This window comes from Nyctibius grandis, chromosome 2, assembly GCF_013368605.1.
Source record: "Nyctibius grandis isolate bNycGra1 chromosome 2, bNycGra1.pri, whole genome shotgun sequence".
In the NCBI taxonomy this organism is placed as follows: domain Eukaryota; kingdom Metazoa; phylum Chordata; class Aves; order Nyctibiiformes; family Nyctibiidae; genus Nyctibius; species Nyctibius grandis.
In genome coordinates, this window is record NC_090659.1 from 56,831,059 (window position 1) to 56,848,087 (window position 17,029).

The 17,029-nt window shown below is 43.3% G+C and overlaps 1 protein-coding gene across 1 annotated transcript in view; it reads right to left on the bottom strand.

Moving 5' to 3' along the window:
• TMEM255B (transmembrane protein 255B) overlaps positions 1-17,029 on the bottom strand; it is an 80,550-nt gene that overhangs the window by 40,539 nt on the left and 22,982 nt on the right. The window contains exon 4 of the mRNA XM_068395453.1: positions 7,022-7,111. Within this exon, the coding sequence (XP_068251554.1) occupies positions 7,022-7,111 (90 nt within the window). The remainder of the gene's footprint in view (positions 1-7,021; positions 7,112-17,029) is intronic.

The following is a 17,029-nucleotide window of genomic DNA, read 5'->3' on the forward strand; positions in this document are numbered from 1 at the left end:
GCCTTTCCTCCATATAGCTGCAGTCACATTAAAATGCTTCAGCTAGACAAGATCACTTATCATGTGTATATACAATATACAATTTCAAAGCCACTGCAGCACATTTTTACCCCAGAGGTGCTACAGTTGGGATCTAGTCTCCTTCAGAATAACTACTGTTAACAGAATTATCCTGCATCATGAAAAACCTACAGATGGTCTCTTATTCCTCTGCCATTCTACTACTATGATCCAAGGCAGTCTGTAGCAAGAATAAAAAAAAGTCCCCAGATCTCCATAAACAAAGCAACCGTTTCTATTTGTGCTTTCTGGTGAAGATGAGCAAACCCCCACTGATCTTGGGCAGGATAACCTTATGGATAAATGGATTTTATCTTTTCTGTGGACCAGTTTTCCCAATATTTCACATTCCACCACTTTCTCAGTTTCTTATTTGTGGAGACTTAAGAAAATTCTTGAATGGATTGGGGTCTATCTGTATAAAAATACAGGTCTGAAATTGCAAAACACTGAAAATTCAGCAAAAGGACAGAGCAAGACACTTCTCTCCTCAGGCTCTTATAATATGACTTCCCTTAGCATAGTCCATTTCAGGTTTCAGTTCCTACTACAGTACCTTATCATAGTGTTTTCTCAAATTGCTGGGAATAAAGTAATGAAGTAAGTCATGTTGTTGGCTACCTGTAAAAGCTAACCTGAAGTGCACCTGAGTATTCTGCCAATTTGTCACTTCACCATTCACAATCAGAAGTTGTAAGCAGCTTATAATCTTTCGAAGGGTCACCAACAACTACGCTATCCAAGCATTCGTTCAAAGATGTGTCCATTCAACCCACCCAAATAAAAAACATGGATGTTGCTTTTAGGAGGCCCCTGAAATAATGACTATTTCAGAGGAACATCTTGGAAGCACTTCTAAGACTTTAGTTACACAGCCCTTGGCTGAGCTTTTCACTGGACCTTACAGCTCTCTGTGGCAGAGGAATCCAGATCCAAGCACAAGGGGACAGGACAGTGCCGTATGTGCAGCAGTTCTGATCCGTAGATTTATGCTGTCCCTTCATTGCATCACATAAAATCAGGCTCTCTTAAAAATCACTTCCTCTTACAGCAAGTTCATGCCTGACCATAAACTACATTAAAACAGAACTTCAGCTAAGAGGATGTAGCAGTAATCAATGACAAGGTACGTGAGGGTCATTATCAAAGTCTTAGGCTTTATAGACACAGAAAATTCATCCCAGTTCATGCTTCAAAGAAAGCCAAAAATGGTAATGAAATGGCAATTAATAGAGCACCCAAGCCTTTTAATTCTTTTCTGTTGGTGATAGAAATTTAGAAGAGAAATACAGTGCATCTTTAAAAACATTTGAACCTGAATCTAAATTCTTTGACTGTATTCTGTTAGTTTTTGTGCAGCATCAATGTAAAATCCTGCATCTGAGCTGGAATAACCCCAGGCAACAGTTCAAGCTGACTAGGTAGCAGCTTGGCAAAGAAAAAAATGGATGTGTTTGTGGACAAGTTGAACATATGTTAGCAGGGTGCTTTTGCAAAAGTGATGGCCAACTGCGTACTGGGCTGCTTTAGCAAACCATCACCAGTAGGCTGGAGGAAGTGATTATTCCTTTCTGCTGAATGCTTATAAGGCCACATCTCAGTATGGTGTCCAATTTTAATCCCTCTCCAATATAAGAAAGACCTTGACAAATGACAGTATGACCAGTTCAGGGCCACTAAATGATCAAAAGACTGAAGGACAGGATGTACCTGGATGGGTTGAAGGAACTGGGCTTGTTCAATGAGGAAAAAGGAAGGCTTAGGGGTGTATTTATTGCTGTATTGAACTACCTGAAGAATTGTTATAGAGAAGACAAAGCCAAAGAGGTGCACAAAGAAAGGATAATGGCAACAGTCCCAAGTTGCAATTTCACTGCTGTATCTTCTGGCGTTCTCACTGGTATTATCGCAAGCTCTTCAGCTCTGCTTTTTCTTTTTACTGGATCCCCTCTAATAAATCTGTACAGATGTGGTCTGTGAATTCCACTCAACAAGATCAAAAAGCAGTTCTTACAGTCAAGCAGAGAGAACGTCCCCTGCCTGAGCCATTGGTTTTCCTAGAGCTTTCAGGCATGTCCGAGTCTCTTTTTATCCCAGATTTCTGAAAAATGTGACTGGCCACATGTCAGTACTGATGTTCCAGGATTCTCAGCTGAGCATGTGAAAAGATGATACAAAGCATTTGTCTCCACAGCTTAAAAAATCTGCCTATGCTTTTGCTACTTGTTGTCTTCCTAACCTTCTCAGGAAGCTCTTGCAGGCAATTTCCTCACTTCATAACTGGATTTCTTGCTGCTGGCTATTTTGGGTTCTGCCTGGGGGATGACTGCAAAGCTAAGGATCACGTAGCAATGGTCAAAGCTTGCAGTCATGGATAGGAGCATAGTAAGTACTGCAAAGAATGTGTATGTGAGGTGGGACAGGGGGTCTCCCTGTGTGGTGAGAGGAGGCAGTTGAATGATGTCCATTAGCTGTTGCACAACTGGGCTTTTCTCATCTGCTAAATAACAAAATGTCTCCAGCAAACACGAATGCAGCTAATGGATTCCTGTGATCACCATATTATTCTGAAATAACATCACTGCACATTAATTCCAACTTTGATTTTTTTCATCTGATTCTGGCTTCTTTTTTTTTTAAGGTGAAAAGTGCAGCTGAAAGGTCCAATGGCAAAATTAACTTTACACAGTAAATTACATCTGCATTATTTTTTAAATAAGCTACTGCTATTTTAAATCAAGCTACTTTTCCTTTAGTGTTCTTAATTTTATAAGTGCTGGGCTCCAGAGCTTTCGAGTAAGCAAAGTGTTTTAAAATGAGTCTTAAATAATTTAAATATCTCTTTTCTGAAATACATCCCTTTCCTGGAAGAATTTTTGTCAATTTTATGCTTTCTTGGGAAGAAAATAACACAGAGAAAGTATTTTATTATTCTATCCAGTTTTACAAGAGCAGGAGAAAACGTGCAACATTAATATTTTCCATTCCACAGTAGACACACACCAAGTAAAATCTGTAATAACGTGATTTGTCCTCTTCACATTCCTCCCAACTCAAATGAAGTTAAAAATGAAATTAAAAACAGAAGACATTTCTTATTCCAAATTGATGTGAAGAATGTTCAATTTGTTGTTGGTCTGAAGCCTGCTTGGCTTCAGCTAGTACTTCTTCCTCTAGAAGAAAAGGGACCTGGAGCTTTTGTATCAGCACCCTGATACTGGAGACAGAAAAGTGAATGCTGCCCAACTCCTCCTCATGAAAACTTTGTGGCTTTAGTGTAGACCTGGGCACCTGCTCTGACATGCCAGGAGTTTGTCCTTTTCCTGAACAGAGGACAGTTTAGTCTGGTTCTCCAGTAGTTAACCCCCAAAGGGAGCAGCCAAAGTAGGAACAGCACAACACAGGTCTGAAAATGGCTGGTACTGGCCTGTGGGGAATGGACTGAATGTGGTGTTACTGCTCTCCCTGAAGGAAATTAGCTGTGACGCAAAGAGGAAGTAACACAGTGGCAATGACACCATAGTCTGCAGGATACACCTTCTTTTCATATGGCCCCATTGCTCCTGTAAATCAAACTGGGAGTGTATTTACACTACCACCCCTACAGATTTCCCCAGGTGTGTTAGAGAAATTAGGTGATGTACACCTTTATTTCACCTCATCCTATTAAGCTCCTTATTAGACAGAAGCAGAGAATGAGATGAAGTGAGCGTGACCATGTTGACACGCAAATTAGTTTTCCAACAAAAGGTACTAGTAAGTATTTCTTTGTTCTGTAATATGTGAAAGAGACCAGAAGAGACAGATGTGATAAACAAAACTTGGCCCAAATGGAAACAGCTGGAAACGGATTTCCATGAAGCATGTCATGCCGTGACTGAAGCAGGTTAATGCCATTGGGTTGTACACCTCCAGCACTCTGAGGGATGGCTGGATGGTGACCAGCCCCTTCCAGTCTCCAGCTCTGCACAGATGATGCAGTCATACCCAGTCACTGACTTAACCAGACACAGAACTGCACCCAAGATTGTAAGATGCTTTCTTCTTGGTTGAGTGCAATGACTTTGTGCCTTGGTGTTCTCCTACAACAACTCACTGGCCCACTTTCTCCCCAGAGAGCACTGCAAGGAACTGAATCGCTCTTAGTCCGTAACGACACAAGGGCATGCCATGACACCAAGCAATGCCACGCAGCTATTTATGCTATAAGGAAGAGGTTAATATAAACTCCAGGTATGACGTATGAGATGCTGTTTCTTCAGATATAAGGGTACAACAATACTTGAACATGATACTGTTGTTTGATTTAGATAGGAAGCAGTGTCATTTCCAGAATAGCTAAGTAACGTATGTGAAAGGGACTGAAAGCCAAAAGAGTGCAAACTGATAAAGGGAACACCTAGAAAGATGAAAGGTGTGATGCCTGTCTCTGTGTTTGAGATTTAGCATGTACACTGTCCTCTGACACAGTAACTCAGAATCACGGAATCACAGAATGGTTAAGGGTTGGAAGGGACCTCTGGAGATCATCTAGTCCAACCCCCTGCCAAAGCAGATGCCCCTAGAGCATGTTGCACAGGGTTGCATCCAGGCGGGTCTTGAATATCTCCAGAGAAGGAGACTCCACAGCCTCCCTGGGCAGCCTGTTCCAGTGCTCTGTCACCCTCAAAGTAAAGAAGTTCCTCCTCATATTCAGATGGAACTTCCCACGTTTCTGCTTGCACCCATTGCCCCTTGTCCTGTCACTGGGTACCACTGAGAAGAGTCTGACCCCATCCTCTTGACACCCGCCCCTAAGGTATCTGTAAGTGTTGATAAGATCCCCCCTCAGTCTTCTCTTCTCCAAGCTGAACAGACCCAGCTCTCTCAGCCTCTCCTCATAAGAGAGATGCTCCAGTCCTCTGATCATCTTTGTAGCCCTCCGCTGGAGTCTCTCCAGTGGTTCCTTATCTTTCTTGAACTGGGTGGCCCAGAACTGGATACAGTACTCCAGATGTGGCCTCACCAGGGCCGTGTAGAGGGGCAGGATAACCTCCCTTGACCTGTTGGCCACACTCTTCCTAATGCACCCCAGGATACCATTGGCCTTCCTGGCCACAAGGGCACATTGCTGGCTCATGGTGAACTTGTTGTCCACCAGAACACCCAGGTCCTTCTCTGCAGAGCTGCTCTCCAGTAGATCAGCCCCCTCAGAGAAGGCAACACCGTGTCTAATCTCAGCACTGGAAGGCTGTGGCTGCACAGTTGCATTGCAGTTATAAAGGGTAAAGCTGTACAAGTGCCATCTGAACACTTCCTAACGATCACAAAATAAGTCTGGTTCCTGGGAAATCAGGAGACAGAGCCAATATTTGAATAAATGGCAGTGGTCTTCTGGGGCAAAATCACTGAGCTTTCAGGAGCAGGAAACCTAAATATGAATCTGCTCCCCTCCTCCTTTAAATAGCTCCCGTGGAAAGGCTTCCTGGGCTTACGCTTGTCAAAGACAAAGTTATATCTGGTGTCATCCAGAGCAACAGCAGGGCGAACCGAGTAAAAGCAGACCACTTCAGCATCATGCAGGGTCTGTATAGCACAAAACATGATTACAATCCATAGTGTTTATTCCTGCTCACATTGCACAACTCGGTTGTTTGTACCAATAGACGTCTCCTTCCTTGTGCAATTCATGTGAGGTTCTGAAGCCCACATTTGGTTTAAAGTCCTCTTCAATAACAGTAGAAAAGAAATTGGTTTGCAGCTTTATGCTCCAAGTGATCCAAAGCCTAATTATTCTGATGCATTTGCTAACAGAAAATTAAATATAGTTCTACTGATGCCAGTGGTGTTATGCTGCCCCTCAATGAACACAAGCAGAAAGATGAACAGGCCCATGACACTTCATAGCAGTGAGGGGGTCATATACCCTCATACTTGCTGTATTATGCAGCGCACTACATCTGAGTTCTAGTGTCTATTACAACATATAACTAATTATTTCCTGAAGCTTTTGGAAATCAAAGCTCAATTAAAAGGTTAGGTTTAGATTGATTTTTACGTATTCTATCACAAAAGATAGGACAGCAAACAACATGTCTATCACGTAAACTAGGATATTCAAATGACCCCACAACTCTGTCTTGTTCTTCTATTGATCCTTTTTGTCTAATATTTTAATTTTAACTCTGTGAGCCAAAATAAAAAAAGCTTTGTTCTAAGTTTGTCTAGTGCTTACACAAGAAGGTCATGAGAAAGACTCCTAGGCACTCATAGACAGTAATGAACTACTAGTAACACTGCTGCTACTGCAGGGCTGTGAGTGCCTATAAATGCACTTTTGAAGCATAGATGGCAATAGGTTTGGGGGAAGAAGGAGGACTGGGTTTTGAAGACACTGTAAATACTAGTCACTCTGGATAAATGACCCCCCTTTGATGGCAGGCAGATGGGGAATTTTGGGTTGTTTGTCACTCAGGAGGTTCCCCCTTCACACAACCTCTAACCAAAGTGTACCACTTCCTCTCCTGTCTTTGCTCCAACAAAATATTCCCTTTGTGCTGTTGCAATCCACTTCTCTCTAAAGATCCCATGGAGACTTCTGGTGCTCATCACTGTCTGGTGCATTCCAAATCCTGACCATGCCCACAAAACCTTTGTGCAAAAGGAAATAAATGCTGGTGGTGGCTGAAGTGTCTTCCTTTTCCTCAGCAGGTAGGCATTTTAGCACACCTGTCATTCCATCATTTTACATCACCTCTGTATTTGGAACTCCCTGAGAGATGAATAAGCAGTTGGCACCATCTCTGGGTATTGGCATAAAGGGCTTCCCTGTCGATTTTTTTGCCACAAGACATTTCTCCAACAAGGAGGACTATCAAAAAAACTAATACGCTGTGAGACATAAACCAAAAGAAAACGCTTTCCTGATAGAAATAACATAAGTAATCAAAAATGAAAGATGGCAGAAAATCACTGTACTTACTATGTGTCGTGCTGCAAACACTCCATCAACTATTGCACAACAGAACGCTGCTACCACGCCAAAGCTGATAAACACGATGGAGGCTACTAACTGAGAAGAGAAAAACAGATTGAGTAATGTTTTCCATCTAATTCTTTAAGTAAAACAATTGCACTAATTTTTCTAGAATTCTTAAACAACGTTTCCCCCTGCTGTAATTCACTTTAGATCAGTGTGGCAAGATGCCAGTCATGTAGTAGAAAAAAGTCAGAGATTGTTGATGCTGAGTTGACATACCATTAAGTCTACTAGAAAAGCTTAAATCTTTCTGGAGAAAATTAGGTCAGCTGTAAGAGTTATTAAATTCAGTGGTGATTTCTTCTAAATCAACTTATTTAATAAAACAGCAGTGGTGTCTGTAGGGAGCATGGCAAAAAGCCATGTTGCTGTTGGCTCACATTAATCTCTAGAGCTTTACTACAGTGGTAGTAGTTCACACATGCAGATAAAGACATTGTAACAAGTTAATAACTAGCCCGTGAACTCTCAGAAAGCTTTTATCATCCCAAATAGCTTATAATATCTTATGCTACAACAAAACCAGAGACTTGTAGGACTGGTACCTCTGGAAGGGCTGGGGTGTGCTGCCTTGTCCCCTGCCCTTGTCGGGGCTCCCAGCCTGCCCCTCAGTCTCAGAGTGGGCACAGCAGAGCACAGCAGAGCTCAGTACATGTCCCAGCTGCAGTGCAGATAGCACACTGTCTTTGATAGCCTACCAGTTATAGCTTCAGACCTCATTCTACCTCTCAAGCTGCTTCATTCATTAAGCATTATTAATTCTTTAACAATGAGACTGTGGATGGTGCAATGCTAGAGCACTGCTCTAGCACAAGTGGTGGTGGTACGGAGGGCTCGGGGGAAAAGGCTGCACAGGCTGAGCATGCCGAGCTCCCTGCTAGCTGTGCTCACTTTATCTCTGAGGATGACTACAGCTGCAGCTCTAGCAGCAACTGCAGGGCTAGCACAACCCCAGATACTGCCCAATTCACTCTGAAGGCAGCAATAGGACTCAGAAAGGCTGAGCACTGGTATGCGTCTCCATCAGAGACCAGTCAGTGTGCTGTTAGCACACACTCTTGAGACAACACTGGCTTGTTTTGAGGGCACGTCTGAAGGATGCAGTGCTGTGAGCAAGGTGAGATGAAGTGAGTCCTGAAAGAAACCCTGTGTACACCTGGCAAGGCGCTCCCCTTGGGCTCGTAAGCCCCAACACCATCAGATGAGGGAGAGATGCTGTCACTCCTTCCTCTCTCACGTTAGAGGGTTTTGTGACTTTGAGGACTCCGCACATTCAGTTTGGATGAGTGGGTACCTGCAGGATATAAGGTGAACCTAACATGCACTCTCTGTCTATGGTTTTTAATATAATTTAATGTATATCTCTCACATCTCTGGCATTTCTCAAGCAAAGTCACAAGAGGAACCCTTAGAAACATCCTATACGGTATTAAGTTATAACTAATAACTGCAACAGATTAAAAAATTCCCTTGAAAACTGACAGAACAGCATCCTTAATTGATAAAGCACACAGACCAGGGTTTCAGTTAAGAATTTGGAACCTCTTTGTTATTTACTAGTGATTAATTGCTCCTTCGCAACATGTATTTCAGAAATGCCCAGGTATAGATTACCAAAATTACATCTATGGATGTAATATATCCCTTTTGTTCATGGATGTTCATACATCCCTTTTGCCTATCCAAAATCTGTATCTGTATTACCTAAATACGGTTTTCACATGTGTAAAATTTACAAGGCATCACAAACTCACTTGAAAAATGGACTCTTTAGCTTATGTTAGGCTAGAACAGTACCAGGCCAATAGTGTCAGCAGGGGACACAGCATTGGTGACTTCCTCAAAAAACGCATATTGGGCAGGTAAGAAATTACAGCCATATAAGCCCATAGCATTGGACACACAGATCAAAGCAATATCAAACATTTGGAAATAAGACCTCTCAGGGAATCAGCAAAAAGCACAACTTAAAAGCAGAAGAATCGCAGCTTTCAAATGCTTTCTGATACACTCTTTTAATCTCTCTTTAGGTCATGGCTCTTAGATCGTGTAATCAGAGGCGAGCCAGCACTGCCAAAGGGATTGTCGTGTCATCAGAAACCTCAGCGTGGGGAGGGAAGGGGCACACAGAAGTGGCTGAGGCTGATGGCAATGGTTGATCTTGGGAACCTGCTGCATTCCCCCTTCATCCCCCCAGCATCCTGCCATAAGGAGGCAGAAACCCTAAGAAACCACTGTTGGCTGCATCGCCCTTCAACCTCTGCTCCCTTGGTATGGCAGGTCATGTCTCATGAATGTGGTTGTCTAAAGATCTTGGCATGCAACTTATCAGATCAAGAAGGCTGTGGGCTCCTTGTAGAGAGCTATTATTACAGAATCACAGGATGGCTGAGGTTGGAAGGGACCTCTGGAGATAGTCTAGTCCAAGCCGCTGCCAAAGCAGGTTCCCCTAGAGCACATCGCACAGGGTCGCGTCCAGGCAGGTTTTGAATATCTCCAGAGAAGAAGACTCCACAACCTCCCTGGGCAGCCTGTTCCAGTGCTCTGTCACCCTCAAAGTAAAGAAGTTTTTCCTCATATTCAGATGGAACTTCCCATGTTTCGGTTTGTGCCCGTTGCCCCTTGTCCTGTCACTGGGTACCACTGAGAAGAGTCTGGCCCCCTCCTCTTGACACCCGCCCCTAAGATATTTGTAAGTATTAATAAATCCCCCCTCAGTCTTCTCTTCTCCAGGCTAAACAGACCCAGCTCTCTCAGCCTCTCTTCATAAGAGGGATGCTCCAGTCCTCTGATCATCTCTGTAACCTTCCGCTGGAGTCTCTCCAGTAGTTCCTTATCTTTCTTGAACTGGGTGGCCCAGAACTGGACACAATACTCCAGACGTGGCCTCACTAGGGCAGTGTAGAGGGGGAGGATAACCTCCCTCGACCTGCTGGCCACACTCTTCCTAATGCACCCCAGGATACCATTGGCCTTCTTGGCCACAAGGGCACATTGCCGGCTCATGGTGAACTCACTGTCCATCAGAACTCCCAGGTCCTTCTGTGCAGAGCTGCCTTCTAGTAGGTCAACCCCCAATCTGTACTGGTGCATAGGGTTATTCCTGCCTAGGTGCAGGACCCTACACTTGCCGTTGTTGAATTTCATTAGGTTCCTCTCTGCCCAGCTCTCCAGCCTGTCCAGGTCTCGCTGAATGGCAGCACAGCCTTCTGGTGTATCGGCCACTCCTCCCAGTTTTGTGTCATCAGCAAACTTGCTGAGTGTACACTCAGTCCCTTCGCCCAGATCATTGATGAGTAAGTTGAACAAGACTGGATCCAGTATTGACCCCTGGGGAACACCACTAGCTACAGGCCTCCAACTAGACTCTTCATTGCTGACCACAACCCTCTGAGCTCTGCCATTCAGCCAGTTCTCAATCCACCTCACTGTGCACTCATCTAACCCACACTTCCTGAGCTTCCCTGTGAGGGTGTTGTGGAAGACAGTGTCAAAAGCCTTGCTGAAGTCAAGGTAGACAACATCCACTGCTCTCCTCTCACCTACCCAGCCAGTCATGCCATCATAGAAGGCTATCAGATTGGTCAAGCATGATTTCCTCTTGGTGAATCCATGTTGACTATTCCTGATAGCCTTCTTTTCCTCCACATGCTTAGAGATGACATCCAGAATGAGCTGTTCCATCACCTTTCCAGGGATGGAGGTGAGGCTGACTGGCCTGTAGTTTCCTGGGTCCTCCTTCTTGCCCTTTTTGAAGACTAGAGTGACATTGGCTTTCCTCCAATGTCACTGGAGACCAGTGTGCTGTGCTGCCCTGTGGCAGCTGCATTTGCTACAGACCTAGACCTCTTTATTTGAAAAAGCAGCACTGTTTAAAAGTTCAGATTAAGTCATTATTGTCTGATACCTCTATCTTGTTTTTCAAGTCATAGCAGTCAGCCAAATAATTAGTGGGCTTAGCCAGGTGTTTCCAAAGTGCCTGATCTCAGGATGAATTTGCTGGAAGCTGACCTCAAGGTGGCTTTTCATTTCACACACGAGCAACTTATTTATGATCTGCAATCACCAAACCAACATTTTCCACTCATGGAGATAGCTTAAATCACCTAATGAGTATGCTGGCCTTTCAGTTTCACCATATAGCTATAAGAGACCGCATATAAAGGTGCACAGCAAATTGCAGTATAGACAGGAGCTATGGAGTTGGCTTTGCACTCCTCAGTCATGTTGGTGAGCATCTACCCATTCAAGGAGTTGTGTGCAAGTCAAAGGTTGTCATCCAGAGTCTGCTGTTCTTTTCCATGTCTACTAGCAACTACTTCAGTGAGTGGTCCCTTTGAAATTAAGAGGACCGTTTCTTGACTGAAGTAATATTTATTAAAATGCCCAAGTGGTGGAATGTGACACTCAGAGGTTCTTATGACTTTCAATTCCCTTATATATGTATTTGAATAATAAAAGAAGTAATAATACAAGAACAACACAAAAAAATCCTTAAAATAAAATTACAGATTTATATTCTCTCTCAAACCTGTCATTGCTTATTGAGAATATGAGAAACACTTAAACAAAGTACATAATTAATTACTTCTAAAAATTGCAGCCAAGACAGCCAAATGAAGAGATGTTGTAAATTCAAAAGTTAGTTTTCCTGAGTGGTAGGTGATTGCTGGAGTTGTGAGCTCATGAGCCAAGCACTGTCAAGAAAGAAAAGCAGTGCAGTTCATTTAAATACAAAGAATTCTTGTTGACAGGTAAAAGAAACAGCACTTTTCAAAAAAATAAATACTGATCCATCACAGCATCTCATCTCCATTTTTAATAGCAGTATGTTTTGTCAGGAAAACTATTCATTATTTATAACAATATCTTTTAAGAGTTATTCAAGAAATAGTTTTGCTCTTGCTGTTCCACTGCTGTGCAGCCAGGCTTCTCTACAGCTGTTATTACCAGAACATGTTTACTCCTGGTTCTGGTACAGAATACAATAATTTGGTTATTTACAAGGGAACCATGAAGCCAGTTATTAAACACTGAAAACTGTACTGTGTGGGCCTAACAATCAAACTCAAAAGCCAGTTGTTTAACAGAGATGTTTTAGCAAAGGGGAGAGCAAAACAGCACTTGGAATGAGGGACTTTTGCATACAGTACTACGTGAAGAGCTGTTATCTATCTTCAATCATGCCACAGAAATATGAAAACACTCAAAAATGCAAAACTAGTGGAAGGCTGGACTGCTAAATTCTTGCATGCTGCCTTCTTTCAGAAGAGGCATACGATTTATTGCAGAATTCACCTGTCTTAACCCCTTGTGCTTCAGCAGGCACCCAGCACCACTGGCTGCACTGTGCCACCCTCCTCTGCAAGCGAGCCTAGTGAGGGCAACAGAGCTAGGAGACACCCTGTGGCCATGGAAGCTGGTCACGGATGCTGTTCAGCTGTCAGAAATGCACCTGGAACGGGTACTTGGCAACCAACAGTCTCCCACAGTGATTCCCAGGCATGGTTTTGGAGTTAAGAGCTGGCCACAGACCAGACCCAACAGGGAGTTTGATGCGGCCACCCTGGCTGCAGCCACACTCTCACATAACCACCACACCTCAGGTCCTCAGGCATTTTGTGTGCTGAATCACACGCTGCTGGCACCGTGTCCCCGCTGTGTGACACGTGGAGATGTGCAGCCAACATTTGCCAGCAGACACACAGAAAATCACATCGCTCCCCAGCAAAAGCACCCACTTGCTACAGGCTGGTACCTCACTGGCTGTTTCCAACATCCCTGGGAAACACCTCTGCGAGGCTCGCTAGGCTCCAGGTCTCCATTCTCACACATACCTGGTTTCCTCATGGCTCTAATTTAGTCCTTACCTGCCTTCAGTCAAAAAGCACAACTGCTCAGATAGTGACAGTCACTTCTAGCACCACAGAAGCACAGAATCAGCTAGGTTGGAAGAGACCTCTGGGATCATCGAGTCCAACCAGATGCTGTGTGAGATGCCTCATTCTCTTGATTTAGACTAAGTAGATCTGTGACTTTGGAAAATGCATGGATTTTTGTTTTCAAAATCACCTCAGTATCAGATATGTTCCATTATATCTAACAGACTCACTTTGTTCATGCTAAATGGCTATTTTTGCATTGCATTTGCAATGTCTCCAAGCATTGTGCTCTTCATCAAGTCTCTCTGGGATTTTTTTTCCAGGCACAGGAAGAATCGCAATTACCCTCATCAACGTAAATTGAGAAACACTGTCATCCAATACCTTTTGCTCTGGAAAGTGAAGGCTTTGCAAAAGGCTGTGTAAATGTTATGCCACAGGTTTGTAAACCCTGTTTTATCCCCACACGGGTTCAAGTAAATGTATTTGGAAAAGACGTGCATGGGGCAGTTTATTGTAGGCTGCCCCTAACATTACATTCCCCAAAATACAGTTTAATTCTGTGGGCCTTTTTACTGGTTTGATTTCCCTATGTCTCCAAGCTCCGAATGTAATATAGGCTTAAATAAATCCGCTGCACTTTTTCAGTACGCTGAAGATGAAGATGTAAGACCAGAAGTTTACAAAAACTATGTCACAAATCCAAACCAGAGAATGACTTCCCACACCTGGTGCAATCTCAACCAGGAGCTGCATCTGTTACCATGGCACCTCAGCAGGGCTATAGATTAACAGCCTGCAAAACTAAGACAATTAAACTCATTGCATTACATTTCAGATGCTGTTACCAACTAAACATTGCCTGTCTTGTGAGGTGGGATGGTGTAAAAGTACTTTTAATTGCAAGTTCATTTTCTCTAATTTGGAAAGTCCTCTCCTGTGTGGCCCCTTCCCCTCCCACAATGGCCACTTTTTTCCCCTACCCCTGGGACAGAAGTTTTGCTGCTGTGATGAAAATGAAGCTCAGGCAAGGCTCCTACTATGTCATTTTTCACAACTGGGCTAATTAGGAGGTTTCTCGCCACACCAGGTAATATGCTTCACAATTTATGGCCTGCCAACCATTCTTTCCAAAGGCTGGTTCTTCAGCAATAGCACTGCTGCACTTGAGGCTCTGTTGGAGGGTTGTCACACCACAGGAGATAGGATTATGTCATGTTCGTTATCCATTAATGCCAATTCCAATCATAGCACTAGTTACAATGACACCAATTCGTAATGATGAAAGACTTTGTGACTGCCCAACCTATGTCTGAAGAACTATTTCCTAAACTGGCCTCCAGATGAAGGAGGGAAGAAAAAGTAAACACTAAATGCCTTTTGGTTTCAAGAGTACCAGTTTTGGTACAACTCAGGAAGGCAAGGACTGGGGCTGGGATCCCAAGCATAAACACATAACTTGCTTCTGAATGTAATACACCTAATAAGATGTTGAGGTGTTGGAGCGAGTCCAGAGGAGGGCGACCAAGCTGGTGAAGGGTCTGGAGGGTCTGTCCTACGAAGAACGGCTGAGGGAGCTGGGGTTGTTTAGCCTGGAGAAGAGGAGGCTCCGAGGTGACCTTATTGCAGTCTACAACTACCTGAAGGGAGGTTGTAGCGGAGTGGAAGTCGACCTCTTCTCCCGGGCAACTAGCGATAGGACAAGAGGACATAGCCTCAAGCTTCGCCAGGGGAGGTTCAGGTTAGACATTAGGAAGCATTTCTTCTCAGAAAGGGTCATTAGACATTGGAACAGGCTGCCCAGGGAGGTGGTGGAGTCACCATCTCTGGATGTGTTTAAGAAAAGACTGGACATGGCACTTAGTGCCATGGTCTAGTTGACATGGTGGTGTCGGGGCAATGGTTGGACTCCATGATCCCAGAGGTCTCTTCCAACATGATTGATACTGTGATTCTGTGATTCTGTAATAACGTAGTCAATGCTCACAGCAGATACCTGTATTACCGGGAAGGCCTTCAGACAGAGGTGCTGGACACATAATGTTGTCACGTGTTTAGATCAAGCCTTGTGTTTAGATCGAGTGACCAAGTTAGAAACCTACAACCTTTCTGCAGTATCATCACTGTTGAATTCAGCAAGTCCAGTCATATGTTGTTAAGTATTATCAGCAACAACACAGACCTTTGGTTCAGATTTTCTTCCCTCTTGCTGTTGTCAATAGCACCTCAGGGCATAGAGCTGAGCCTATGTGACTGCTCACTGCCATCTGAAACGGCGTCTTGCTCTCCTGTCCTTAGTTTGGTTTCCCTGCTGTCCAGCCGTCTCCCCTGCTCTCTCTCCCAAAGGGGTGCATCCCTGCATACCAGCTCCTGTGCTTGCCCAAATACACACCAAGCCAGCACAATTCACTCACTAGGCAGAAAACTATTTGTTTCCTCATATGAGTTAAATCAGGAGAGACGAGCACTAGACCCAATGCAAAGGAGAGGGTGAGACCATGTGGCCAAGACAGAAGGGAAGGAGGTAGAAGTGCTGGCAGCAACTATGAGGTTGTCTCACTCATTTAATGTCATTTGTACTCCTAGGGATTATCAAAGTAAAAGCTAGGTTTTAGATGCAATGAATAAATGATAAGGACTGGGGTTATTTTGCTGTTTGTGGTCAGGAGAGTTTTGTTTTACTGCCTGTGAAGAAGTCTGCTGTTTTCCAGTATCATGTCGGGGATAATTAGGAAAAATAGCAACATGAAAAGACCAGTTGGTGTAACACAGGCAGAGGAGAGGCCCCATGAGAAATTTAAGCAACCTCACATGCATAAAAAGGCAGAATTAATTAGATAAACAAATGTTGAGAAAGAACACAGAAACCACATGAGAGATATCAATTATTATGCCAAGAAGAAAAAACAAGATCAAAACCCACTTTCAAAATAAAGGTGCCATTTTCATTCAGAAAATTTCTCTGCAAGCTTTGACTAATCAAATGATTAACTGGCTTTGGTTCAGTCTCATTTCACTACATCTTTTCAAAACAAGTATTTTCTTGAGGCGAAGCACAGGAAAACCCATCCCAACTTCTTCCTCCATCACTTTTGGCTTTGTTAATACTTTTCACAATCCAGCATTCTGTTCCATCCTATTAGTACTTCTGCACCCATCATCATGTTCATTACCATCTCCCTGCCTCTATTTGTCTTAAATTCTCATTTTTATTTCAAAATTGTGAATTTCTGCTTTATGGCCTCTTCACCTACTGCCTTGTCCAATAGGGACATAATGATATCACACTATACGTATCAGGCACTCCCAAGCAGCCACCTTTGCCATTTCTCTTTAGGACATGAAAGCCCATGGTTCAAAACTGCTCCTTAGTACCTTCGTTGTTAAGCTCCTCACAAGACTTCCCCAGACATCCATGCACAGAGCATCTCTCCCGTCCTCCTTCCCCGCTCCCTGCAAGTGAGCAGTGGCTGTGTTGTTCTCACAGGTGTTGAGTACAGCAGCTTAACCCTTTTGCAACTTCAGTTACCTACAGCAGTGTCATGGAAACATTTTGCCTTAACATTGTACTGTCCTAATAAAAACCTTGTATGTTAATTCTGATAGTTACCTAGTCTAGGTCTCTCAATTGATTTCACCCTCTAGAAATGCTCTCTTGAGCGTTAATCCTTAATTTATACCAATCCACTTTGCACTACTCTTTCTGTAATTTATCTTGTCTTTTCTTCTAACCTGCTAAAGCATTTGAAGATACAGTTTCTGTGAAAGATGCTATATGAAATAAAGATTAATTTTCCTGTATTTTTATCTTCAAGCAATGAAAGAATGGTGGGAATTAAATCAAGAGCCATTATGAAACATGAAACAAAGTCATTGAGGAGGGTTATCTGATTAATACAGTCTTTTCTTCTCTCAAAATCTATTATCAGCTACAAAACCAGACTTAAAACAGCCAGGAAATTATTTCAAATTGCTATACAAGCAAATCTTTACTAGAATGACCAATCTACTGAATGAAATAACCTATATCAAGCAGTTTCTGTGCACTTAGCCTTCAAAACTGGAGTCA